The following is a 26,361-nucleotide window of genomic DNA, read 5'->3' as shown; positions in this document are numbered from 1 at the left end:
TGGGCTCACAGTCTAGAAGGGGGAGACAGAGAACAAAACCATACATGTTAACAAAATAAAATAAACAGACTAGATATGTACAAGTAAAATAAATAAATAAATAGAGTAATAAATATGTTCAATCAATCAATCAATCGTATTTATTGAGCGCTTACTGTGTGCAGAGCACTGTACTAAGCACTTGGGAACTCCAAGTTGGCAACATATAGAGGCGGTCCCTACCCAGCAGTGGGCTCACAGTCTAGAAGGGGGAGACAGACAACGAAACCAAACATACCAGCAAAATAAAATAAATAGAATCAGTATGTACAAATAAAATAAATAAATAAATAAATAAAATAAATAAAGAGTAATAAATCCGTACAAATATATATATATATATATACACATATATATACAAACATATATACATATATACAGGTGCTATGGGGAGGGGAAAGAGGGGGCTACACGCTTACTACGTGCCAGGCACTGCACTAAGCCTCCGGCCGCCAGGATCTCTGATCCAGTCTGTTACCATTTAGAGAAGCAGCATAGCTCAGTGGAAAGAGCCCGGGCTTTGGAGTCAGGGGTCGTGGGTTCAAATCCCGGCTCCACCAATTGCCAGCTGGGTGACTTCGGGCAAGTCACTTCACTTCTCTGGGCCTCAGTTCCCTCATCTGGAAAATGGGGATGAAGACTGGGTCCCTTGTGGGACAACATCATCATCAATCGTATTTATTGAGCGCTTACTGTGTGCAGAGCACTGTACTAAGCGCTTGGGCAGTACAAATTGGCAACATATACAGTCCCTACCCAACAGTGGGCTCACAGTCTAGAAGGGGGAGACAGAGAACATAACCAAACATACTAACAAAATAAAATAAATAGAATAGATATGTACAAGTAAAATAAATAGAGTAATAAATCTTTACAAACATATATACATATATACAGGTGCTGTGGGGAAGGGAAGGAGGTAAGATGGGGGGATGGAGAGGGGGACGAGGGGGAGAGACAGATTGCCTTGTAACCTCCTCAGCGCTTAGAACAGTGCTTTGCACATAGTAAGCGCTTAATAAATGCCATCATCATCATCATTCTGTAGCCTACCAGCACTTAGAACAGTGCTTTGCACATAGTAAGTGCTTAATAAATGCCATTATTATGCACATAGTAAGCGCTTAATAAATGCCATCATCATCATCATTATTCTGTAGCCTACCCAGCACTTAGAACAGTGCTTTGCACATAGTAAATGCTTAATAAATGCTATTATTATTATTATTATTATTATTATTATCTTCCGTCACTCGCCTTCCGTCCACCGGGCTGTCTCCCACTTTCCTGGCCTGGTGACGGGAGCCAACCTGGGAAGGAGGCTGGAGAGGGCAGGCGGGAGTTGTTCATAATTATTATGATAAAAGTATTTAAGCACTTACTAGGTGCCAAGCACTGTTCTAAGTGCTGGGGTAGATACAAGTTAATCAGGCTGGACAGAGTCCCTGGCCCACTTGAGGCTCACAGTCTTCATCCCCATTTTTACAGATTATTATTAATAAATACCATTATTATTATTCATTATTATTATGAATGGAGCCAAGCTATCGAATTAAGGGGGACGGAGCGTGCCCCGCCCGTCCGCGAGGGGGAGGTAGAGGCAAAGACAACTCTATGGTGGGAGGGAGGGGGGGGGGTGTCCGGGGGACCGGAAGCGGAAGTGACGTAGTGAAGCAAGCTTTGGAGAGGCGGGAAAGGGCAGGAGGGTAAGGATGGGTTTAGGGAGAAAGGGGGGAAAAGCCAGTGGCGAGGATCCCCTCGGGCCTCCCGACTTGGGGCCGTCACAGCTGCTAATAATAGCAATAATAATAATAATAATCAGGGTTTCAATCGTATTTATTGAGCTATTACTCAATAAATAATAATAATAAATAAATAATAATAATAAATAAATATTACATATGTATATATGTTTGTACATATTTATTACTCTATTTATTTATTTTATTTGTACATATCTATTCTATTTATTTTATTTTGTTAGTATGTTTGGTTTTGTTCTCCGTCTCCCCCTTTTAGACTGTGAGCCCACTGTTGGGTAGGGACTGTCTCTAGATGTTGCCAATTTGTACTTCCCAAGCGCTCAGTACAGTGCTCTGCACATAGTAAGCGCTCAATAAATACGATTGATGATGATGATGATTACTGTGTGCAGAGCACTGTACAAAGCGCTCGGGAAGTACAAGTTGGCAACATCTAGAGACGGTCCCCATTTTCCAGATGAGGGGGCCGGAGAAGTGAAGTGCAGTGTGGCTCAGTGGAAAGAGCCCGGGCTTTGGAGTCAGAGGTCATGGGTTCAAATCCCTGCTCCACCAACTGTCAGCTGGGTGACTCTGGGCAAGTCACTTAACTTCACAGTTGCCTCATCTGGAAAATGGGGATTAAAACTGTGAGCCGCCCCCGTGGGACAGCCTGATCCCCTTGTAACCTCCCCAGCGCTTAGAGCAGTGCATTGCACACAGATGCCAGCCTTATTACTATTACTATGAAGTGACTTACCCAAGGTCACTCTGCAGACAGGTGGCGGGATTAGAACCCAGGGCCTTGCGACTCGCAGGCCCGGGCTGCGGCCTGGAGGATGTTGGAGGGGGACGGGAGATGGAGGGGCAGGAGGAAAGAGGCCAAAAATGAGCTTCAGGACTGTTTGGACCAGTCCCCCCCCATGGTGGGAGGAGAGGAAATAGGGGTCTTCTCACCCCCTCACCCTCCTTTTGGGGTGGGGCAGAGATCAGTCCACCCTAAGGGGCAGGGTGGAGGGCGAGGGGCAGCTGGACCACTTCGCTGGATGTGGCATCCACCTGCGTGCCATCCTTTACACCCACGGCTAATCCGCTAATAACGATGATGGCATTTATGAAGCGCTTACTATGTGCAAATCACCGTTCTAAGCGCTGGGGAGGTGACAAGGTGATCAGGTTGTCCCCCGGGGGGCTCACAGTTTTAATCCCCATTTTACAGGTGAGGGAACTGAGGCCCAGAGAAGTTAAGTGACCTGCCCAAAGTCACACAGCCGACAGTTGGCGGAGCCGGTATTTGAACAGATGACCTCTGACTCCAAAGCCCGGGCTCTTTCCACTGAGCCACGCTGCTTCTCTAGGCCGCACCACGGCCTCCAGAGCAGCCCCCTTCTGAGGGGGGTCTTCCCCTCGGCCCCCTGGGTCCGGGAGGGGTCTACACCTCCTACTACTAGGGGGCGGGGGGCCTAGTAGCGTGAGGATGGAGGCTGGGCGGTGGCATGGGAGTGGCACCTAACCCCCATCCTCATTCCTTCCAGGGCGACCATGGTGACCCTCCGGCCGGAGCTGTGCCCGGGCCTCACGGAGCGCTCCGTCCACCTCCTGAGGGAAAATGGGATCAGGACAGGTAAAACCAGGGGGTCCGGGAGGGTGGCTGGCACGGGGCGGGGGGTCGGGAGACGGCGCCCGGACCCCCCCCCGACGGAGCGGGGACGGTCTCCGGGCTCCGTCCCCCGCCCTGAGAGGGGCCGCGTGTGTCTGTCCGTCCCGCGGGCAGTGGTGGACTTGGTCTCGGCCCGCCTGGAGGAGGTGTCTCAGAAATGCGGCCTGTCTTACAAGGTGAGGAAGCCGGGGGGTCGCCCTGCTGCCCCCCGGGGTGGGGGGCGAGGGGCTCCGTGTCAATCCCGGCCCCGTCCTCCCCGCCCGCTCAGCCGGTGCCCGTCTGCCCGCAGACCTTGGTGGCGGCGAGGCGCTTGCTGCTGGCCCAGTTCTCGGCGCTGCCCCTGAGCGGGGCGGACGTCTACGAGGAGCTGGCGGAGACCACCGCCATCCTGCCCACGGGCCTCCCCGGGTACGTGCCCACCGGACCAGGCCGGACGGACGTCGCCTCCTCGGGCGCCTGCCGGGCACCGGGGTAGGCGCGGGGGCAGAACCCAGGCAACCGTCCCCCTGGTTCACCTGCTCTGAGGATCTGTGGAGAAGCAACGGGACTCAGTGGAAAGAGCCGGGGCTTGGGCGAAAGAGGCCGTGGGTTCTAATCAATCAATCAATCAATCAATCAATCAATCGTATTTATTGAGCGCTTACTATGTGCAGAGCACTGTACTAAGCGCTTGGGAAGTACAAATTGGCATCACATAGAGACAGTCCCTACCCAACAGTGGGCTCACAGTCTAAAAGGCTAATCTAATCCAGTCTAATCCAGCGCTTAGAACAGTGCTTTACACAGAGTAAGCGCTTAATAAATGCCACTATTATCATTATTATCCCGCCTCCGCCACTTGTCAGCTTGGGTCACTTCGGGCAAGTCGGTTTGCTTCTCTGCGCCTCAGTGACCTCATCTGTCAAATGGGGATTAAGACCGTGAGCCCCCCGTGGGACAACCTCATCATCATCATCATCATCAATCGTATTTATTGAGCGCTTACTGTGTGTTTCACCTTGTATCTCCCCCAGGGCTTAGAATAGTGCTTGGCACGTAGTAAGCGCTTGACAAATGCCATCGTCGTTGTTATCGTTATTAATCCCGTCATTATTATTGTCATTATTTGTCCTCATTTTACTGAGGAGAGTAAGGCCCGCAGAAGGAAGGACTCACCCGAGGTCACGCCGATGGCTCAGAAATGGGTTCCGTCCGCTGGGCCGCATCGCTCCATCTAGCCTCGGGCAGACACGCATCCCGCTCTCCCGGGCGCGTTCCCGTCGGAGGCCGGGTCGAGGGCGGGTGGATTTCAGGAATCGGGCCCGGGGTGGGCAGAGGCGGCCACCTCCTCCTCCGACCCCCAACCGACTGTCCGCCGGGTCCCCAGCCTGGACCAGATTCTGGACTCGGGCCTGTACACCGGAGAGGTGGCCGAGCTCACCGGAGCCCCCGGGAGCGGCAAGACACAGGTGAGCGCCCGCCGGCCGGCTAAGGATCGGGAGGGTCCGCTCGGCCTCTCGGTGAGCGGCGGGGTGGGGGGAGTCTCCGACGTCCCCTGTGCCCCCCTCCCCAGGTGTGCCTGTGCGCGGCGGCCAGCGTGGCCCACGGCCTCGGCCGGGACGTCCTGTTCGTGGACTCGACGGGCGGCTTCACGGCCACCCGGCTCCTCCAGCTGCTGCGGGCCCGGACCCGGGATGAGGAGGAGCAGGTCCCGGAGGCGGGCGGCGGGGGGGACGGGGGGGTCCCCACGGGCCCGCTTCCGTCCGCGGGGTGAGGTCGGGTCTCTCCGGGGACCGTCGAGACCCCTCCCCGCCTTCCCTTCAGGCCGGGGCACTGCGGCGGATTCGGGTGGTGCGGTCGTTCGACGCCTTCGGGGTACTGGACGCCCTCCAGGACCTGCGGGGCAGCTTCTCTCAGCAGGTGGGCCCGCCCCCGGGGCCGGCGAGGCGGGGTGGGCATCGGCCGAGGGAGGCCACCACCGGCCCCGTGCCCGGGACCCTCTTGGGGAGAGCCGGCGTGGTCCGTGGCCCCCGAAAGGCCGAGGACCTTCCGTCCCAAACGGGGGAGAGAGACAGACGGATGGACAAAACCGACTGCCCTTCGTGGCCCCCCTCTCGCCCTCTGCGAGCGGCAGAAAGTAGCTAGAGCTGTGGATGGATAAAACATAGAATAATCACGGTATCCGTTACACGCTTACTACACGCCGAGCACTGGGGCACCGTTCTAATGATAATAATAACGATGGCATTTATTAAGGACTTGCTATGTGCAAAGCACTGGTCTAAGCGCTGGGGAGATTACAAGGTGATCAGGTTGTCCCACGCGGCGCTCAGTCTTCATCCCCATTTTGCCGATGAGGGAACTGAGGCCCAGAGAAGTGACTCGCCCAAAGTCACACAGCTGACAAGTGGCGGAGCCCGGATTTGAACCCATGACCTCTGACTCCAAAGCCCGGGCTCTTGCCACGGAGCCACGCTGCTTCTCTGCTGTTTACGCCCTTTAACGGTCAATCTGGGTCTCATCCCTGAAGCGCTTAGTACAGTGCTCTGCACACAGTAAGCGCTCAATAAATACGATTGAATGAATAATAATAATAATGTTGGTATTTGTTAAGCGCTTACTATGTGCAAAGCACTGTTCTAAGCGCTTGGGGGGATACAAAGTGATCAGGTTGTCCCACGTGGGGCTCACAGTCTTAATCCCCATTTTACAGACGAGGTAACTGAGGCTCAGAGAAGTTAAGTGACTTGCCCAAGGTCACACAGCAGACATGTGGCGGAGTCGGGATACGAACCCATGACCTCCGACTCCAAAGCCCGGGCTCTTTCCACTGAGCCACGCTGCTTCTCTAAATGAATGAATGAATGACCCGCCCCCAGATGCCGGGGGTGGAGATGAGTCCCAGCCCCGCGTCCCAGAGACTTTCCGGGAGTAACGCCTTACCCGGGTAGGGAGGGAGGGCAGGGGGGCGTCTCTCAAGTGCTCAGTTGAGTGCTCTCCACGTGCTGAGCGCTCCAAGGTGGTCGATGGGTCGCCACCCTCTCGCAGGGGATGGACGCCGCGGGCCCGGTGAAGATGGTGGTGGTGGATTCGGTGTCGGCCGTCATCTCCCCGCTCCTGGGAGGCCGACAGAGCGAAGGTGAGCGGGGCCGGCCGGGCGGTCGCCCGGACCCCGGGGCGGCCCGACCCCCTGACCGACGGCCCCTGACCTCTAGGTTTGGCCGTGATGATGCAGCTGGCCCGGGAGCTGAAGACCCTGGCCCGGGAGTTTGGCGTGGCCGTGATGGTGAGTGGGGCGGGTGGTCCAACCACCCCAGCCCCGGGGACCGACTCCTCGCCGTTGGAGCGAAGGAAGGCCGGGGCGGGGAGAGGCGGGGGGCGAGTTTTCGTCCCGAGCGGACGAGGCCGGGCCGTCCCCCCCCTGCCGCTTCAGGTGACCAACCACGTGACCAGAGACAGAGAGACGGGGCGGCCGCGGCCAGGGCTGGGCCGCTCCTGGAGCTTCGTGCCCAGCACCCGGGTGGTCCTGGAGGGGGCCGGGCCCCGGCGGACGGCCCGCCTCGCCAAGTCGCCACGCCAGGTGGGCCGCGCTCGGGGCCGGGGAGAGGGACGGCTCGGCCCCGGGATCGCGGCCCACCCGTGCGGTCGGTGCCTTGCGCTGGGAGAAAAGGCACTGGCGCGAATTGGGGCGCCATCCAGGTGGGGAGCGGGCGACGTCCTGGGCGGAGGAGGCCGAGGGTCACGGCTGCATCCTCCCTGGGCTCTCTGTGACATCCCGCTCTGCCCCCGTCTCCTCTCGGGGCCTCGGTCTCCCCCTTCCCGATCCGGGGATGGGGACGCCCGGCCCCCACTGACCGCTTCTCCATCCCCCGCCAGCCAACGGGCATCCAAGAGGCGCTGGATCTGGACTCCTGGGGGACCCCGGCAACGAATCCGTCGCCAGAGGCTTCCTGAAGGCCGAGGGGGTGGACCGCGTCCCCGCCGAGCCACCCCAACCTCGGGGCCCTGGACTCCCACCTGCGGTGGCCACGTCGACTGTGGGGGTTGGTTCCAGCTTCAATTACCCAAATCTCCATCTCTGGCCCTGGACTCCTTCCAGAAGGGAAAACGGGGAGGCGTGGCGGGGGGCCGGGAGGGGAAGCCCCCGGCCCCGGGGGCTCGGACCTCACGTGCTCTCTGCCGTAAGCCCCCGGCCCTGAAACCGAGTCGGGAGGGGGATGCCGCCGGAGCCTCCTGGATGGGCTGGGCCGGCGTCTCCGAGGTATGACCCGACGGGTTTCCCCCGGCTCCCTCTACGGTAAATGGGATCCGCCCCGCCTGAGGCCCGTGGACAGGGAGCGGGCCTCCTGTGGAAGGCCGGGATCCTCCCACGCTTCCAGGGTCAAATCCCGCAGGAGGGATGGCTACGGCCTGCTCCTTGGCCGGGGCTGGGGTGGATGTGTGCCTGGGTGTGTACACGTCCGGCCCGCTGTGGCGTGGGGCAACCAAGCCAGAACCAAGAAGTGCATCCCCCGTGCCCGTGGTGAAGACGAGGCCGGGCACAAGGACAGCTCCCGGGACGTCAGTCCTCCCTCCGGGTTCCCTCCTCGACCCGCTGAGGGGGTGGGAATGGGAAGGGCCGGGGTCCTGCCAATAACAATGTTCTCACTCCCCCGATTCTCGCCGCTTTTTGTTTGGCGCCAACTTAGTCCGACCGGCCGGGCCCCCGCTGACCTCCCCCAAGCGCGGTGGGTGCCCTGCGGGATCCGGGAATGCCCAGACTTGGAAAAAGGATCTCGGGCCCACCCGAGGCGGGCCTGGGGGTCCCAACCGGGGTCGTACGGTCATCCCCATCGCCCGCCGGCTCCAGGCGAGGGATTTCTTGGACTCCGTCAAAGACCCATCCCCTGCCCGGTCTCATTTTTTGGAAGTGATTTGTGCCTTGGAGACGAGGAGCTTGGGCTCCATAAATAGCAATGAAACACAAATGAAAGGGAACGGGATGGGATTCACTGGGGACCTCAGGAACGTCCACTTCACTGGCACGCTACGCGCCGAAAATTTAGCATCAACCCCAGCTTTAGGTTGGACACGGTCCCCGTCTTTCTTCCCGTTGTCAGCCCCGGGTGGGAGGGAGGATGGGGATTATGCGATACCTTTTATCCAGAAGGTGGTACAGCACGGTGCTTAGTACAGTGCTCTGCACACAGTAAGCGCTCAATAAATACGATTGAATGAAGGAATCCAGATGAGAAGGCTGCAGCCCAGAGAAGCCGAGTGGCCGGGCCAAGGTCACGGAGCCGGGGTTAGAAGCCAAGTCCTGTGACGCCCAGCCTTGTGGTCTTGGCTTCCTGCCTTCAAGGGATTCATTCGGTCATTTATTGAGCACTTAGTGCAGAGCACTGTACTAAGCGCTTGGGAGACGACGATACAACAATAAACAGACACCTTCCCTGCCCACGGTCTAGAGAGAATTTACAGAGTGGCATAAAGGAATCTTGCTCCTGACTAAGATCTTAAAATAAGGGAAGCAAGGGAGGCTATGGAGATGCCACTAAAGGCTGAGGGGGGGCAGGAGAGTTAGTAATAATAACGATAATAATGATATTTGTTAAGTTCTTACTATGTCCCAATCAATCAATCAATCAATCGTATTTATTGAGCGCTTACTGTGTGCAGAGCACTGTACTAAGCGCTTGGGAAGTCCAAGTTGGCAACATCTAGAGACGGTCCCTACCTAACAGTGGGCTCAACAGTCTAGAAGGGGGAGACGGACAATCAATCAATCCATCGTATTTATTGAGCGCTTACTGTGTGCAGAGCACTGTACTAAGCGCTTGGGAAGTCCAAGTTGGCAACATATAGAGACAGTCCCTACCCAACAGTGGGCTCACAGTCTAAAAGGGGGAGACAGAGAACAAAACCAAACATACTAACAAAATAAAATAGAGTAATAAATCTGTACAAACATCCATATATCCAGGTGCTGTGGGGAAGGGAAGGAGGTAAGATGGGGGGATGGAGAGGGGGACGAGGGGGAATAATAACGATGGCATTTATTAAGCGCTTACTACATGCAATGAAACTGTTCTAAGCGCTGGGGAGGTTACAAGGCAATCAGGTTGTCCCACAGGGGGCTCACAGTCTTCATCCCCATTTTACAGATGAGGGAACTGAGGTCCAGAGAAGTTAAGGACAACGAAACACAACATATGAACAAAATATAATAAATAGGATGGTCAATATGTACAAGTAAAATAAATAGAGTAACAAAGATGTACAAACATATATACAGGGGCTGTGGGGAGGGGAAGGAGGTGAGGCGGGGGGGATTCATTCATTCATTCAATCGTATTTATTGAGCGCTGACTGTGTGCAGAGCACTGTACTAAGCGCTTGGGAAGTCCAAGTCGGAGACATTATGTATTATTGTCCTCGCCCAAGCGCTCAGTACAGTGCCCACTGTTGGGTAGGGACTGTCTCTATGTGTTGCCAATTTGTACTTCCCAAGCGTTTAGTACAGTGCTCTGCACATAGTAAGCGCTCAATAAATACGATTGATTGATTGATTGATTGTTGTGCCCACCGGGAGCGCTCAGTAAATAGGCCGGAGCGACTGAGGGAAGGCGGGTGGGGGCCTTCGCGCTTCTCGGCCCGAGCCACCAGGGGGCGCGCCGAGCCCTCGCCGCCCAGAGGGGCCGCGTTTCCAAGGCGACGGGGCGCGGCCTCCAGGAGGCGGGGCCTGCGTCGTGAGGGGCGTGGCTACGTCGGGGCGTGACTGCGCCGGGGGGCGTGGCCAGCGTCGGGAAGGGAGGGGCCTGCGTCAGGGGGCGTGGCCGGCTTCGCGGGGGCGTGTCCGTCTCGAGGCGAGGGGCGGGGCCGCCGTCGGGGTGGGGGCTGCGTCAAGGGGGGGGGCCGTGCGCCTAAGGGCGTGCTCAGCGTCACGAGGGGGCGTGGCCGACGTCGGGGGCTGCGTCAGGGGGCGTGACCAGAGTCGCAAGAGGCGTGTCCGTCTCGAGGCGAGGGGCGGGGCCGGAAGTAGGGGGCGTGTCCAGTGTGCGAGGGGCGGGGCCAACGTGGGGGATGGGTCGGAGGGGCGTGCGTCAGGGGGAGTGTACAGCGTACCAGGGGCGGGGCCAACGTCGGAAGCGTGCGTCAAGGGGGGGCGTGCGTCGGGGGGGCCGTGCCTCAGGAGGCGTGGCCAGCGTGCCGAGGGGCGGGGCCACGTCGGGGAGGGGGGTCAGAGGGGGCGTGTCCAGCGTGCGAGGGGCGGGGCCCTCGTCGGGGAGGGGGTCAGAGGAGGGGGGTGTCCAGCGTGGCGAGGGGCGGGGCCAGCGTCGGGGCCGACGTCGGGGCGTGCGTCAGGGGGCGGGGCCAGCGTGCGAGGGGCGGGGCCCTCGTCGGGGAGGGGGGTCAGAGGAGGGGCGTGTCCAGCGTGGCGAGGGGCGTGTCCAGCGTCGGGGGGGCTGCGTCAAGGGGGGGTGCGTTAGGGGGTGGGGCCAGCGTGCGACGGGCGGGGCCGACGCCGGGGGCCGTGCGTCAAGGGGGGGGCGTGCGTCAGGGGGCGGGGCCAGCGTGCGAGGGCGGGGCCGACGTCGAGGGGGCGTGCGTCAAATGAGGAGGGGCCGTGCGTCAGGGGGCGGGGCCAGCGTGCGAGGGGCGGGGCCATCGTCGGGGGCCGTGCGTCAAGTGAGGGGGGGGCATGCGTCAGGGGGCGTGGCCGTCTCGAGCCCCTGGGCGTGTCCACCGTGAGGGCGGGGCCAGAGGAGGGGGTTTCCTGGCCTGAGGCGGCGGCGATGGCGATGAGGAGGATGATGAGGAGGATGATGGACGGGCCGCCCTCCTGACCCCTGACCCCTGACCCCCGACCCGCCGAGGCAGGTGAGGAGCGCGAGCACGGTGGGTGGGGGGGGGGCCGCCGCGGGGTCAGAGGTCAGAGGTCAGGGAGGGCCAACCGCCCCTGCCCCCCTCAGAGAACCTGTCAGCCCCTCGGGCGACCAGGCCCGTCTCTCTCTGTTGCCAACTTGTCCTTCCCCAGCGCTTAGTCCAGTGCTCCGCACACCGGAAGCGCTCAATAAATACGATTGAAGGAATGAATGAATGAACAAACCTGGGCAAGCCGCCCAAAGGCTTCTGGGGGCCCGGAAGTGGCCCGCCACAACTTCGACAAATAACCGCCAACCCACCAAACTTCACTTAGAGAAGCAGCGGGGCTCAGTGGAAAGAGCCCGGGCTTGGGAGTCCCAGGTCGTGGGTTCGAATCCCGACCCCCGCCAACTGTCAGCTGGGTGACTTGGGGCAAGTCACCTCACTTCTCTGGGCCTCAGTTACCTCATCTGTAGAGAAGCAGCGTGGCTCAGTTGGAAAGAGGCCGGGCTTTGGAGTCAGAGGTCGTGGGTTCGAATCCCGACCCCCGCCAACTGTCAGCTGGGCGACTTGGGGCAAGTCACCTCACTTCTCTGGGCCTCAGTTACCTCATCTGTAGAGAAGCAGCGTGGCTCAGTTGGAAAGAGGCCGGGCTTTGGAGTCAGAGGTCGTGGGTTCGAATCCCGACCCCCGCCAACTGTCAGCTGGGCGACTTGGGGCAAGTCACCTCACTTCTCTGGGCCTCAGTTACCTCATCTGTAGAGAAGCAGCGTGGCTCAGTTGGAAAGAGGCCGGGCTTTGGAGTCAGAGGTCGTGGGTTCGAATCCCGACCCCCGCCAACTGTCAGCTGGGTGACTTGGGGCAAGTCACCTCACTTCTCTGGGCCTCAGTTACCTCATCTGTAGAGAAACAGCGTGGCTCAGTTGGAAAGAGGCCGGGCTTTGGAGTCAGAGGTCGTGGGTTCAAATCCCGGCTCCGCCAATTGTCAGCTGGGTGACTTTGGGCGAGTCGCTTCACTTCTCCAGGCCTCAGTTCCCTCATCTGGAAAATGGGGATGAAGACTGTGAGCCCCCCGTGGGACAACCTGATCACCTTGTAACCTCCTCAGCGCTTAGAACGGTGTTTCACACATAGTCAGCGCTTAATAAATGCCATCATTAAGTCGCTTCACTTCTCTGGGCCTCAGTTCCCTCATCTGGAAAATGGGGATGAAGACTGTGAGCCCCCACCCCGTGGGACAGCCCGATCTGCTGGTAACCTCCCCAGCGCTTAGAACAGTGCTTTGCACATAGTAAGCGCTTAATAAATGCCAGCTTAACTTCTCTGGGCCTCAGTTACCTCATCTGTAGAGAAGCAGCGTGGCTCAGTGGAAAGAGCCCGGGCTTTGGAGTCACAGGACCTGGGTTCAAATCCCAGCTCCGCCAATTTTCAGCTGGGTGACTTTGGGCGAGTCGCTTCACTTCTCTGGGCCTCAGTTCCATCATCTGTCAAATGGGGATGAAGACTGTGAGCCCCCCGTGGGACAACCTGATCACCTTGTAACTTCCCCCAGCGCTTAGAACGGTGCTTCACACATAGTAAGCGCTTAATAAATGGCAGCTTAAGTTCTCTGTACCTCAGTTACCTCATCTGTAGAGAAGCAGCTTGGCTCAGTGGAAAGAGCCCGGGCTTTGGAGTCAGAGGTCATGGGTTCAAATTCCTGCTCTGCCAATTGTCAGCTGGGTGACTTTGGGCGAGTCGCTTCACTTCTCTGGGCCTCAGTGACCTCATCTGTAAAATGGGGATGAAGGCTGTGAGCCCCCCGTGGGACAACCTGATCACCTTGTAAACTCCTCAGCGCTTAGAACGGTGCTTTGCACATAGTAAGTGCTTAATAAATGACAGGTTAACTTCTCTGTGCCTCAGTTACCTCATCTATAGAGAAGTAGCATGGCTCAGTGGAAAGAGCCCGGGCTTTGGAGTCAGAGGTCGTGGGTTCAAATCCCGGCTCTGCCACTTGTCAGCTGGGTGACTTTGGGTGAGTCACTTCACTTCTCTGGGCCTCTGTTCCCTCATCTGTAAAATCATCATCATCAATCGTATTTATTGAGCGCTTACTGTGTGCAGAGCACTGTACTAAGCGCTTAGTAAAGTAAAGTAAAATGGGGATGAAGACTGTGAGCCCCCCCTTGGGACAACCTGGTCTCCTGGTAACCTCCCCAGCGCTTAGAACAGTGCTTTGCACATAGTAAGCGCTTAATAAATGCCATCATTAAGTCACTTCACTTCTCTGGGCCTCAGTTCCCTCATCTGTCAAATGGGGATGAAGACTGTGAGCCCCCCCGTGGGACAACCTGATCACCTTGTAACCTCCCCAGCACTTAGAACAGTGCTTTGCACATAGTAAGCGCTTAATAAATCCCATCATTAAGTCACTTCACTTCTCTGGGCCTCAGTTCCCTCATCTGTCAAATGGGGATGAAGATTGTGAGCCCCCCATGGGACAACCTCATCACCTCGTATCCCCCCAACGGTCTTAGCTGTAAAATGGGGAGTGAGGGAATTGAGGCACAGAGGACTTAAATGCGCACTTGTCTGCCCTGTGACCTGGGGCAAGCTACTTCACTTCTCTGGGCCTCAGTCACCTCATCTGTAAAATGGGGATGAAGATGGTGAGCCCCATGTGGGACAACCCGATAACCTTGTAGTAATAATAATAATGACGGTATTTGTTAAGCGCTTACTAGGTGCCAAGCACTGTTCTAAGCGCCGGGGTGGATACAAGGCCATCAGGTTGTCCCACGGTCTTAATCCTCATTTTACAGATGAGGTGACTGAGGCACACAGAATAATAATACGAATAATAATGATGGCATTTATTAAGCACTTACTATGTGCAAAGCACTGTTCTAAGAGAGAGAATTCAAGTGACTCGCCCAAAGTTACACGGCTGATAAGCGGCCGAGCCGGGATTAGAACCCACAACCCCAGACTCCCAAGCCCGGGCTCTTGCCACCAAGCCACGCTGCTTCTAACTACCCCAGCGCTCAGGACAGTGCTTGGCACAGGGGAAGCGCTTAACAATAATTTATTTTATTTTGTTAATATGTTTTGTTTTGTTGTCTGTCTCCCCCTTCTAGACTGTGAACCCGCTGTTGGGTAGGGACCGTCTCTGTATGTTGCCAACTTGGACTTCCCAAGCGCTTAGTCCAGTGCTGTGCACACAGTAAGCGCTCAATAAATACGATTGATTGAGAGAAGCAGGGGATTTGAACCCAGGTCTTTGAACTCCCGGACACACGTCCTTTCCTCCTGGGAGTCAGGGGAACGGTAGTTCCCCAAGCCGATCGCTTCACTTCCCCGTTTACAGAGGAGGAAAGGGTGGGGGGTTGGCTCTCTGGGCCGACTGTTTACCACCGATGACATTTATTACAGTCCCGAGTACTCGGTAGGCACTCGGCGTGCCAGGGAGGGCAAACTCCATCAAATCGCACCCTCGGCGGGGGCAGAGACCGTGTCCGACTCAGATACCTCGGCCGTGCCGAGCGCTAACTGTTATTTGTTCGCCACTGGGACAACCCACCTATTTTTAGACCGTGAGCCCACTGTTGGGTAGGGACTGTCTCTATATGTTGCCAACTTGGACTTCCCGGGCGCTTAGTACAGTGCTCTGCACACAGTAAGCGCTCAATAAATACGATTGATGATGATGATGACCGGCCCTCCGGGAACATCGCGGTCATTCTTGCCTCCGGACCGAAACCCGTGTCTTCCCAGACTGGGGGGGTCCATTAGGACTTTCCGCCCTTTCCTCTCCGTCCAAACTACCACCACCGTAATACAGTCGCTCATCCTGTCCCCCCCGGGTTACTGCATCAGCCTCCTCGCCGACCTCCCCGCCTCTCATTAATAAATACGACTGAATGAACGAAGTGCTGACCCTTTTATTTTCATTCATTCATTCATTCAATTGTATTTATTGAGCACTTACTGTGTGCAGAGCACGGCACTAAGCGCTTGGGAAATGACAGCAATAAACAGTGACGTGCCCTGGCCCACAGCGAGCTCAGGGTCTAGAGGGCGGGAGACGGATGTCAATGCAAATAAATAAAATGACAGATTCATTCAGTCGTATTTATTGAGCGCTTACCGGGTGCAGACCACTGGACTAAGCGCTAAATAAATAAATAAATAAATCATCATCATCAGTCGTATTTATTGAGCGCTTACTGTGTGCAGAGCACTGGACTAAGCGCTTGGGAAGTACAAATTGGCAACATATAGAGGCAGTCCCTACCCAACAGCGGGCTCACAGTCTAGAAGGGGGAGACGGACAACAAAACCAAACATACTAACGAAATAAAATAAATAGAATAGATATGTACAAGGAAAATAAATAGAGTAATAAATATGTACATACATATATACAGGTGCTTGTACTTCCCAAGCGCTTAGTCCAGTGCTCTGCACACAGTAAGGGCTCAATAAATACGATTGAACGAACGAATGAATGAAAATAAAATGACAGATTCATTCAAGCATATTTATTGAGCGCTTACCGCGTGCAGAGCACTGGACTTGGGAAGTCCAAGTTGGCAACATCTAGAGCCGGTCCCTACCCGACAGCGGGCTCACGGTCTAGAAGGGGGAGACAGAGAACAAAACCAAACATATTAACAGGATAAAATAAATAGAATAGATATGTACAAGTAAAATAAATCAATAAATAGAGTAATAAATACGTACAAACATATGTACATAGAGACAGGTGCTGGGGGGAAGGGAAGGAGGTAAGGCGGGGGGGATATGGACCTACGTGGGGTGGGGCTGGGATCGGGGTGGAGGGGGGAAGAGACACAGCGTGGCTCAGTGGAAAGAGCCCGGGCTCTGGAGTCAGAGGTCATGAGTTCAAATTCCGGCTCCGCCACTTAGCTGTGTGACTTTGGGCAAGTCACTTAACTTCTCTGTGCCTCAGTTCCCCCATCTGTAAGAGGGGGATTAAGACTGTGAGCTCCCCCGTGGGACAACCTGATCACCTTGTAACCGCCCCAGCGCTTAGCAAAGCACTGTGCTAAGCGCTGGAGCGACTTGGACTTGCCGACTTGGACTTCCCAAGTGCTTAGCACAGTGCTCTGCACACAGTAAGTGCTCAGTAAATACGATTGAATGAATGATGGGCAGCTGCCGGGGTTTTTCGGAAGAGCAGGCTGACGTGTCCCGAACGTCTTTGTAGAGAAACGATCCAGGCCGCAGAGTGAAGTATAGACTGGGTGAGGCGGGGAGGTCAGCCAGGAGGAGGCCAATACAGTACTCCTGGTGAGGGGTGAGTGATTGTATTAATGTGGTAACTGTGTGGAGGGGGAGGAAAAGGCAGATTTTAGCGATGTTCTGAAGGGGGAAACCGACAGGGTTTAGTGACGGATCGAATGGGTGGGTTGAGCGAGAGAGTGGGGTCAAGGGTAACGCCAAGGCTTATGGGACAGGAAGGTTGGTGGTGATGTCTACAGTGATGGCAAGTCAAGGGGAGGGCGGGGTTTGGGTGGGAAGAGAAGGCGCTCTGTTTTGGACTTGTTAAGCTTGAGGTGACGGGAGGACAGCCAGGTGGAGATGTCTTGAAGGCAGGAGGAAATCTCTAGATTGCAGAGAGGGAGAGAGATCGGGGCTCCCGGGGAGAGAGATGGGAGTGATCTGGGAAGGGGTTGGGGGATGAAAGCTGGGTCCGGGGCGACGGTGGGGGCCGTGAGGCAATCCCGAGAAGGATGAGGAGGCGGAAATTCCTGCCGGCCTAGGTGCGAGAGCAAGGCTGAGCCTCCGTTCCTATTCCGCGTGGTTACCGTCAGCGCCTCGGACCCGATCGGGAAGCCGGACGTGAGGCCGAGACCCCCCGGGCCCGAGGAGGCGGGTGGGAGCGGGAGGCCGGGAAGGGGTGATGGTGGCCGAGGCCCTGGGTGGTTGGGGTCCGCGGCGGGCCGGCCCGGCCGCAGACTTCCCGTGATTTCCGCCTCGGGTCAGCGGCGGGCTCTCCCCACCTCCTGGCCCCGGCATCTCCCCGGCCAGAAGGAGGTCATGGAAACGCAGAGGCATCTCCCGGGGGAGGCACTACCCCACGGCCTCCAGCTGGCACGCCCGGGGCCCCCGGTGAGGATTGGCCGGGGTGGGGGTGAGCGGCGGGCACCGTCCTGGCCGTCAGCATTGTCCTAAATAATAATAATAATAATAATAATAATAATAATAATAATAATAATAATAATAATAATAATAATAATAATTCATTCATTCAATCGTATTTATTGAACGCTTACTGTGTGCAGAGCACTGTACTAAGCACTTGGGAAGTCCAGGTTGGCAACATAGTAAGCGTTCAATAAATACGATTGATTGATTGATTGATCTAGAGACGGTCCCTACCCAACAGTGGGCTCACAATCTAGACGGGGGAGACAGACAACAAAACAAAACATATTAACAGAATAAAATAAATAGATAGAATAAATATGTACGAGTAAAATAATAATAATAATAATGGCATTTATTAAGCGCTTACTATGTGCAAAGCACTTTTCTAAGCGCTGGGGAAATTACAAGGTGATCAGGTTGTCCCGGGGGGGGGGGGGGCTCACAGTCTTAATCCCCATTTTACAGATGAGGGAGCTGAGGCCCAGAGAAGTGAAGTGACCTGCCCAAAGTCACACAGCTGACAGTTGGCAGAGCGGGCATTTGACCTCATGACCTCCGACTCCAAAGCCCGGGCTCTTTCCAGTGAGCCACGCCGCTTCCCCACGGGCCCGTCCGTTGGGGAAGGCTGATACCCCGGCGGACTTTGAAAAGATCTCCGGTACGATGGTACCGCGGCGGGACGGGGGAGGAAGGGCAGCCCCCGGGCCTCGGGACGTCTGTCGGGAGACACCAGGGAAACGTCCAACGTCGTTAACCCGGGCTCGTTCGGGAGACCCCGGGCTCCGGGAGGCTTTGAAGCCTAATCTACTTGAAGGCCGTCGCACGGAGCGACTCCCAAAGCGGGCCGGGCGATGCCCTTGGACTCTTTATCTCTGCAGACAAGGCCGGTCGTCTCCCCGCCGGGCACGATAAGGGCGCGCCTCCCCCGCGGGCGAGCCCGTCACAGACGTATCGAGGATCCGGGGGACACTCCCCGTCGGCCTTGACATCCTCACGGGGTTACTTCCCTCCCCCTAAGTGGCCGCTCCACCTGGGGCTTTTGGGACAATGCTTCTCCCAGGGAAGACGTCCCCAATCCCAGAGGCCTCCGTTCCCCGAGCGGCCCCCTCCTGTATCACGCGTCCGTCCGGGCCTCGGATGCTTCTGCGGGGTTCTCCCTCCCCTCTCGCCTTCTCACGGACGAACCCCCTCTTCAGGAACGGGGGGAAGAGAGCGGTGAAGCTCAGGGACGGCCCGGCACGCGTCCGTAAAAGTGTTAAAGACAAGGCCGCGATGGACGGCTCCGCCGTCACGCGGCAGGTTTTCCACAGGACGATACTGTTTTTCGGCTTTCAAAATATCCAGCCGGTCGACGGCGAGAGGTGAACGCCTCTATCCCGCCGAGGGAATCCTGACCCGGCTTGGATCGGTCCGAAGTCGGCGAGCGGAGGACACCGCTTGAGCCTCTCGGGCGGGCGTCCCTCCCTGACACACGGAGGGTGGGCCGATGCGGGTCTCCCCCGGGCTCCCATCACCCATCCGTTTCGGGCAGGGAGGAGATGGATGTGAGAAGGCCCGGACCATCAGTTGCGGGAGAGAACGTAGGGTGGGATAGGCAAGACCCGTTTCCCGACTGGACGGGGATGTCCGGAAAGCAGCGGATCCTTCCCGGCCGGCTCGGAGGAGAGCGGGGACCTAAGATGGGTGGCTCGCGGGCTTCTGACGGGGTCTTCTGTTTGTCCGGCCGCTCCGTCCTCCCGGGATCTCCCAGAGATCGGCGGTGGGCTGGACGGGCTCCGTCGGGCCCCGGGATCCTTGGCCTCCCGGGTGGACGACAAGGGTGGCTTGTCACGGCGGCAGGTGACCGCCTTTCCCGCTTGGCAGCGGGAAACCGTTCCCAGAAGCCGAAGACTTTGTGATGACGGTGATTTTTCAGGGCCAGAGCGGGCAGGGACAGCTAGAGTGAGTCCGACTGGGGTCGGCTCCGGGGGAGGAGGCAGACGGAGCCTTCCCCGATTGATCGGGAGCAGCTGGGCCGTGCTGCCCGATAGATCCGGGATTCCCGGGCCAGAGACATAAGTTGACTGTCTCCCGGGTCTTCTCTCCTCCTCCACCATGGCTCTACTACGCGTGAACCAGACACGCGGCCAGTTGTCTTGTCCAAGTTGAACCACTCGGGCCACAGAGGGAACGTCTGCCCGCTCATCCAAGTTTCCGAATGGAAGTCCGTCACCGGGGGTGGGGCCGCTCCCGCCGTCCTCTCGTCGCACAAGTCCATGGGATGGGAGGACCACCCTTCCTTCTCCATCCCAGATGCCTCTGAAACCTTTCACGCATCTCAGCCCCGATTCTCCGGCCTCCCCCAGGGTGGGCCTTTACGTTGACTGGCCAAATCCCCGTCCTGGAGCCCGACTCTGCAGGAAGGCAGTCGGGAGCTAAATGGTGCCGTCCCGCACTCGGGGCTATTTCCTGAGGACTCGGCCTCCGTCGCCGAAAGCCCCACAAAAGAGGAAGCGAGTCACTGATCAGAGTGCGCTCTGGGTTCACGTGACCTCCGGGCCTCGGCGGCGATGGGAAAAACAAGTTGTGTCCTTCCGTTGATCCGGCCTCGCCGCCCCCCGCGACCCACTCCTTACGCTCTTCCCAGTCCTCTGCCGTAGAAACAGGTGGCTACATCCCGTCCCTCTGGCGAGACGTAGGGGCCTTCGGGAGGGGCGGGCGGCCGGAGGCCCCGGGATCACCGGGAAGGCCCGGGTCCATCTCTCCATGAGCGGTCCGGCCTCCTCCGGCCCGCTCTCACGGTGGACTCGGGTTGTCCTCGAATCACACGGGACTATACCAGAGACGGAGGGGGGATGATGGTATTTGTTAAACGCTCACGTCTCGGGGGGAAAACGGGAAGGTGGCAACCCCGGGATGGGGGCGATGCCCTCCAGGCCCGATCAGGGGTGGGGAGCGGTCTCGTATGGAACCTCAACCCCTCTGGAGGTTCGGGGACCCCGCAGAGCCCACCTCGGGCATCTCAAAGGCCTCGGTGTCCCCTCTCCCCACACCGGCCCGGAGAGCCGAGCCGCCTCGTCGGCTCGAGAAGGTACCCGAAGGCCGGAGAGCTCGATCGGGTCCCTCTCACCCTCCGCCGGCGGGACCCCAATCCTCCCCTGCCGGTTTGTCATCCCTCAGCCCCGACAAGAGAAGGCACGGTGCTCTGCTCGCCGCGGGTGCCCGGGGCCGACTTCTCCCGAGCGGTCAAGAAGCGGACCGCCGGGCCCCGGGGGCCCGAATGGCCAAAACCTCAATCGCTAGCCCCGACGGAACATCCCCGTCTACGTTGCCCCCTCCTGCTGCATCTGCCTGGGAACTGGGCCGTCTGTGCCCGTGCCACTCGTGCCCCTGGGTCGGGAAGCGGGGAGGGCGAGATGTAACGGGGGAGGCCCCATCCGCAGCCGGCGAGCCCTGGGGGAGGCGGGTCTTAACTGGATTCCTCTCTCTCTCCCTCTCTCTCTCTCTCTCTCTGTCCCGCGGCCAGGCTTCGGACCATGTGGGCAGCCTGCTGCAACTGGTTCTGCCTGGACGGGCAGCCGGAGCCGCCCCCGCAGCCCCTGGGAGCCCGGGCCCGGGCTTACTCCAACCCCGGCTTCAGCGCCCACCCGTCCCCGACCGAGGCCGAGCCGGCCTGCCGGGCCTGCGGACGGCCCCGTGGAGGCGAAGCGCTGGAGGTAAGCGGGAGGGGAGGGTGGAAGCCACCCGGTGAGGCCCGGCGCTCGCTCGGACGCCCCGGCCTCAGGTGGGCCGGGGGCGTGAGCCTCCAAATCCCCGGGGGCGGCCCCGTGCGACAGGCCAGAAGGGACCGTGGGCGTCCGAGACGGCCACGACCCGGCCCGAGGATGGCGTCGGCGAGGTCGTACCGTCTGCCGGACCCCAGCGGCCGGGCAGCGGGACCGGATGACCCTAGGGTCAGGGGTGGCCCGTTAATCTTCAGCACGGTAGACCCCCCGCAGCCCAACCTCCCGAGTGCGGGAATCCTCGGCTGGGAGACGGGGAGGAGACCGAAGTCCGGGGGCCGAGCACGCTGCCGATTTGAGGCGTCCTGGCCCCGCGGGGTACGGGCCTCACGGGATGACGGGGGAGTCCCAGCAGGCCTAGGCCCTTCCCGCCCCAGCTCGGCCCGAATTGAGACCGGGACAGGGTACCCCGATATCGGAGAGGGCGCGGGGGCCCTTCTGGCTCGGAGAGCTCGCCGGCGCGATGGAAGGGATCCATCAGAGGACGGTCCCTTGGGGTCTCTGCCCGGGCACCTGCCCTTCCCGTTGAGCACGAGAGCCCCGGGCCAGAGGTGGCATCCGAGGCGGAGGTGGGAATGAGCCGAGCCGCCCCTTGGGACGACTCCCGGCCGCGGAGGCGAGGGAAGGAGGGTGGGGGACCCCTCCCCACCCCACCCTCCGCCTCGCCCCCGCTCCGCCTCCCGGCCAGCTCGTGTGCCTGGACTGCAGACAGACGTTGTGCCCGTCCTGCTGCGGGCCGGCCGAGGCCGGGCCCCTCCTCTGCCCCCCGTGCCGGCGGGTCCGGGCCACGGCCTTCCGGCGCGACGAGCTGATGAAGATGAAGGTGAAGGAGCTGCGGGATTACCTGGCCCGCCACGGCGTCTCCTCCGAGACCTGCCGCGAGAAGGAGGATTTGGTCCACCTGGTGACCGCCCAGCGGCCCGCCGCCGGCCCGCCCACCGCCCCCGGGCCTCTCCCCCGGACTCAGGAAGACCCCCAGGTACGACCGCTCTCTCTCAGCGGCGGGCACGGGCGTCTCGGGGGCCGGCGGACACACGCGGGCCTGGGCCGGAAATCAATCATTCAATCAATCAATCGTATTTATTGAGCGCTTACTGTGTGCAGAGCACTGTACTAAGCGCTTGGGACGTACAAGTTGGCAACGTATAGAGAGCAGGGCACCCGATGCCCGGTCCGAGGGCCGACGGAGAACGGGACTGGCACGGATCCTCCGCCGAACCCCCATCTGGGGACCGCGCTGACCCGGCGCGGTGGCCTGGTGGAGGTCGGACTCACCCATTCATTCATTCAATCGTATTTATTGAGCGCTTACTCTGTGCAGAGCACTGTACTAAGCGCTCGGGAAGTCCAAGTTGGCAACATAGACGATCCCTACCCAACAGCGGGCTCGCAGTCCAGACTCGCCCCACGGGAGGCCACGGCGGGCGGGACGGGGTGAAGAGCGAGCCCGGCCTGGGGCGCCCGCGATGAAATACTCCATCCCAGCTGAGGACTGACAAAATGGGAATATTGTATATATGTTTGTACATATTTTTTTTTACTCTATTTATTTTATTTGTATATATCTATTCTATTTATTTTATTTTGTTAGTATGTTTGGTTTTTGTTCTGTCTCCCCCTTTTAGACTGTGAGCCCACTGTTGGGTAGGGACTGTCTCTAGATGTTGCCAATTTGTACTTCCCAAGCGCTTAGTCCAGTGCTCTGCACATAGTAAGCGCTCAATAAACACGATTGATGATGACGACGATGACGGGAAACGTAATAATGACGGTCTCTGCTAAGCGCTTACTAGGTGCTAAGCGCTGGGGGACATACGAGCTTCTCAGGTTGTCCCGCGTGAGGCTTGCAGCCTTAATCCCCGTTTCACAGATGAGGTGACTGAGGCACTGAGGAGTTGAGAAGCAGCGTGGCTCAGTGGAAGGAGCCCGGGTTTGGGAGTCGGAGGTCGTGGGTTCTAATCCCGGCTCCGCCACCTTGTCAGCTGGGTGACTTGGGGCAGGTCGCTTTGCTTCTCTGGGCCTCAGTTGCCTCATCTGTCAAATGGGGTTTAAGACTGTGAGCCCCACGTGGGACAACCTTGTATCCCCCACCCCCAGCGCGTAGAATAGTGCTTGGCACATAGTAAGCGCTTAACCAATACCAACATTATTACTGAGCGAGTTGCCCAAAGTCACCTAGATGACAAGTGGCGGAGGCAGGATTAGAACCCACGACCTCCGACTCCCAAGCCCGGGCTCTTTCCGCTAAGCCACGCGGCGTCTCAAACATCAGCTAGTGGCCCAAACTGCGCCCCTTTGTTGTTACATTGTGGGCAGGGAATGCGTCTACAACACGCTCTCCCACGTACTTAGGAAAGCGTTTTGGCCCCAGTAAGCGCTCAGTAAATAGAACCAACCGAATAATAATAATAATAATAATAATAATAATAATAATAATAATAACAATGATGGCATTTATTAAGCGCTTACTATGTGCAAAGCGCTGTTCTAAGCACTGGGGAGGTTACAAGGTGATCAGGTTGTCCCACGGGGGGCTCCCAGTCTTAATCCCCATTTTACAGATGAGGTAAGCTGAGGCCCAGAGAATAATAATAATAATGATGGCATTTATTAAGCGCTTACTTGGTGCAAAGCACTGTTCTAAGCGCTGGGGAGGTTACAAGGTGATCAGGTTGCCCCATGGGGGGGGGGCTCCCAGTCTTAATCCCCATTTTACAGATGAGGTAAACTGAGGCCCAGAGAATAATAATAATAATAATAATAATGATGGCATTTATTAAGCGCTTACTATGTGCAAAGCACTGTTCTAAGCGCTGGGGAGGCTACAAGGTGATCAGGTTGTCCCACGGGGGGCTCCCAGTCTTCATCCCCATTTTACAGATGAGGTAAACTGAGGCCCAGAGAATAATAAGAATAATGATGGCATTTATTAAGCGCTTACTATGTGCAAAACACTGTTCTAAGCGCTGGGGAGGTTACAAGGTGACCAGGTTGTCCCACGGGGGGCTCACGGTCTTAATCCCCATTTTACAGATGAGGTAAACTGAGGCCCAGAGAATAATAATAACAATGATGGCATTTATTAAGCGCTTACTATGTGCAAAGCGCTGTTCTAAGCGCTGGGGAGGTTACAAGGTGATCAGGTTGTCCCACGGGGGGGCTCTCAGTCTTAATCCCCATTTTACAGATGAGGTAAACTGAGGCCCAGAGAATAATAATAACAATGATGGCATTTATTAAGCGCTTACTATGTGCAAAGCACTGTTCTAAGCGCTGGGGAGGTTACAAGGTGATCAGGTTGTCCCACGGGGGGCTCCGGTCTTAATCCCCATTTTACAGTTGAGGTAAACTGAGGCCCAGAGAAGTGACTTGCCCAAAGTCCCCCAGCCGACAAGTGGCGGAGCTGGGATTTGAACCCCCGACCTCTGACTCCAAAGCCCGGGCTCTTTCCACCGAGCCACGCTGCTTCTCGACGGAACCACAGGCTCCTCAGCTGCGGGTGGGGGGGCCGGATTCGGGCCACGCATCCCGGACCCGTCCCCCAGGGCCCGGTTTCCCAAGAGAAGGGAGTTTCCCGACCCGGGGCCGGTTAGAGGTCCTCGCTTCCAGCGCGGACGTGGGGAGGCTGGACGACGCCGGTCTCACGGACGTAGGCGGGGAAAAGGGGGAGCCGGGACCCCCGCCCCAGCGTCCACCGCCTTCTCCCGGCAGGCCGTGCCCCCCGCCTCCCCCGGCCCGGTTCGGCCCGCCGGGCACGTACCCCGGGACGGAGACGAGACCGAGCGTCCGGCGGCGGCCGAGGAGGACGAGCCCCGCGAGGCGGGCGCGGAGCCGGAGGTGGACGCTTCGGTACGTCGGGACGGGCGGGGGGACGGCCGGCGGGCCCGGCGGGCGTCCTCACGGCCCCGGCTCTCCCGCAGTCCGCGGACTCGGACGAGGCCCCGGCGGCCGGACGCCGGGCCTCCCTGTCGGACCTGGGCCGCGAGGAGGACGTCGAGGCCCTGAGCGTGCGCCAGCTGAAGGAGATCCTGGCCCGCAACTTCGTCAACTACAAGGGCTGCTGCGAGAAGCGGGAGCTGATGGAGAGGGTCACCCGCCTGTTCCAGGACCGGCACAGGGAACTCCAGCACCTGGGTAAGGGGGGGGGACCCGCGGCCCCCCGGCGCCCAGCCTCTCTCCCTTTCCAGAACGGTACGTACGGCCGGCTGGGCCCCTGGCCGGGACCGCCCCCCCCCCCGCCCCCGGCGACGGCCAGAGCCCGCGGGCCAACGGGGCGGGGAGGATCCGGACCCCGGCCCGACCCCCGTCCCTTGCGTCCGGCGCGCGTAGGGAGGGTGGCCGCGCTGGGCCTGGAGGAGAACCTGTGCAAGATCTGCATGGACTCGCCCATCGACTGCGTCCTGCTCGAGTGCGGCCACATGGTCACCTGCACCAAGTGCGGTAAGCGCATGAGCGAATGCCCCATCTGCCGCCAGTACGTCATCCGCGCCGTCCACGTCTTCCGCTCCTGACGGCACGGGCGGCGCCGTGACCGGACAGACTCGGGGCGGGGGGCGGGGAGCGTCCCCCCCCACCCTCCCGGCCTTTCTCGGGGAAGGGCGGCAGTTGGGAAGGGAGAAGGTCCTCTCCCCCGGCCCCGAGGATTCCCGCGGCCTCCCCTGCTTGCCGGCCCTGGCCCTTTTCCTCGCGGAGTCCCGGAGAGGCACGCCCGCGTCCGGCCGCTCCGCTCCTTTTCCCCTGGGTCCGGTGGGATGTGACCGCCTGCCGAGGGTCCGATTCCCCGCCTGGGCCTAGAGCAGCCCACCGCCACGGGCCCTGACTATGCAAGCAAGCCCCCCTACCTCATGGGCGCAAAGGCAACCTCCCCCGCCCCTCTGCCCGCGGCCGGCCCGGCGGGGCCAGATCGGGCCGCGGGACCTCGGGAGTCCCGTCGTCCACGAGTCCGTGCCTTTCTCACGCTGGGTTTTGTGGTTCCGGCCCCCGCTCCTTTTGGGGGGCCAGGCGGGGAGCGCTGTGGCTTCGGACGGGGCGGGCCCCCGACCCGCAGCGGCCGGCCGCCCGACGGGCGTTTTTGGTGGGGGGGGGGGGGGGTCCCGCGCTCTGATTTTGGAATAAAGTTGGCGATTTCCGCCTCAGAGGTCCGGCCTCCGCCCGCCTCGCCTGCTGACCCGGGGTCCGACCT

General features: G+C 58.8%; 2 protein-coding genes across 3 annotated transcripts; both read left to right on the top strand.

Moving 5' to 3' along the window:
* The first annotated feature begins 1,727 nt into the window (after positions 1–1,727).
* RAD51D (RAD51 paralog D) lies at positions 1,728–7,466 on the top strand. Its single transcript, XM_038759345.1, has 11 exons — positions 1,728–1,745; positions 3,314–3,402; positions 3,553–3,614; positions 3,728–3,846; positions 4,805–4,886; positions 4,991–5,125; positions 5,242–5,337; positions 6,466–6,556; positions 6,633–6,703; positions 6,851–6,997; positions 7,294–7,466. Exons 2-11 carry the CDS (start codon positions 3,321–3,323, stop codon positions 7,369–7,371), a joined length of 963 nt encoding a protein of 320 aa, XP_038615273.1. The 5' UTR covers positions 1,728–1,745; positions 3,314–3,320; the 3' UTR covers positions 7,372–7,466.
* A 3,672-nt stretch (positions 7,467–11,138) lies between these two features.
* RFFL (ring finger and FYVE like domain containing E3 ubiquitin protein ligase) lies at positions 11,139–26,229 on the top strand. 2 transcript variants are annotated; one of them, XM_038759375.1, is made up of 6 exons: positions 11,139–11,277; positions 20,924–21,113; positions 21,868–22,158; positions 24,891–25,028; positions 25,100–25,313; positions 25,509–26,229. In XM_038759375.1, the coding sequence occupies exons 2-6, from the start codon at positions 20,934–20,936 to the stop codon at positions 25,688–25,690; spliced, it is 1,005 nt and encodes a 334-aa protein (XP_038615303.1). In that variant the 5' UTR covers positions 11,139–11,277; positions 20,924–20,933; the 3' UTR covers positions 25,691–26,229. The 2 variants fall into 2 exon arrangements, with proteins under 2 accessions (XP_038615303.1, XP_038615304.1); XM_038759376.1 differs by lacking the exon at positions 11,139–11,277 and adding an exon at positions 19,729–20,063.
* The last annotated feature ends 132 nt before the right edge of the window (positions 26,230–26,361 follow it).

This window comes from Tachyglossus aculeatus, chromosome 17 (genome assembly GCF_015852505.1).
Source record: "Tachyglossus aculeatus isolate mTacAcu1 chromosome 17, mTacAcu1.pri, whole genome shotgun sequence".
NCBI classification, from domain to species: Eukaryota; Metazoa; Chordata; class Mammalia; order Monotremata; family Tachyglossidae; genus Tachyglossus; species Tachyglossus aculeatus.
This window is presented reverse-complemented; position numbering and strand designations above follow the sequence as displayed.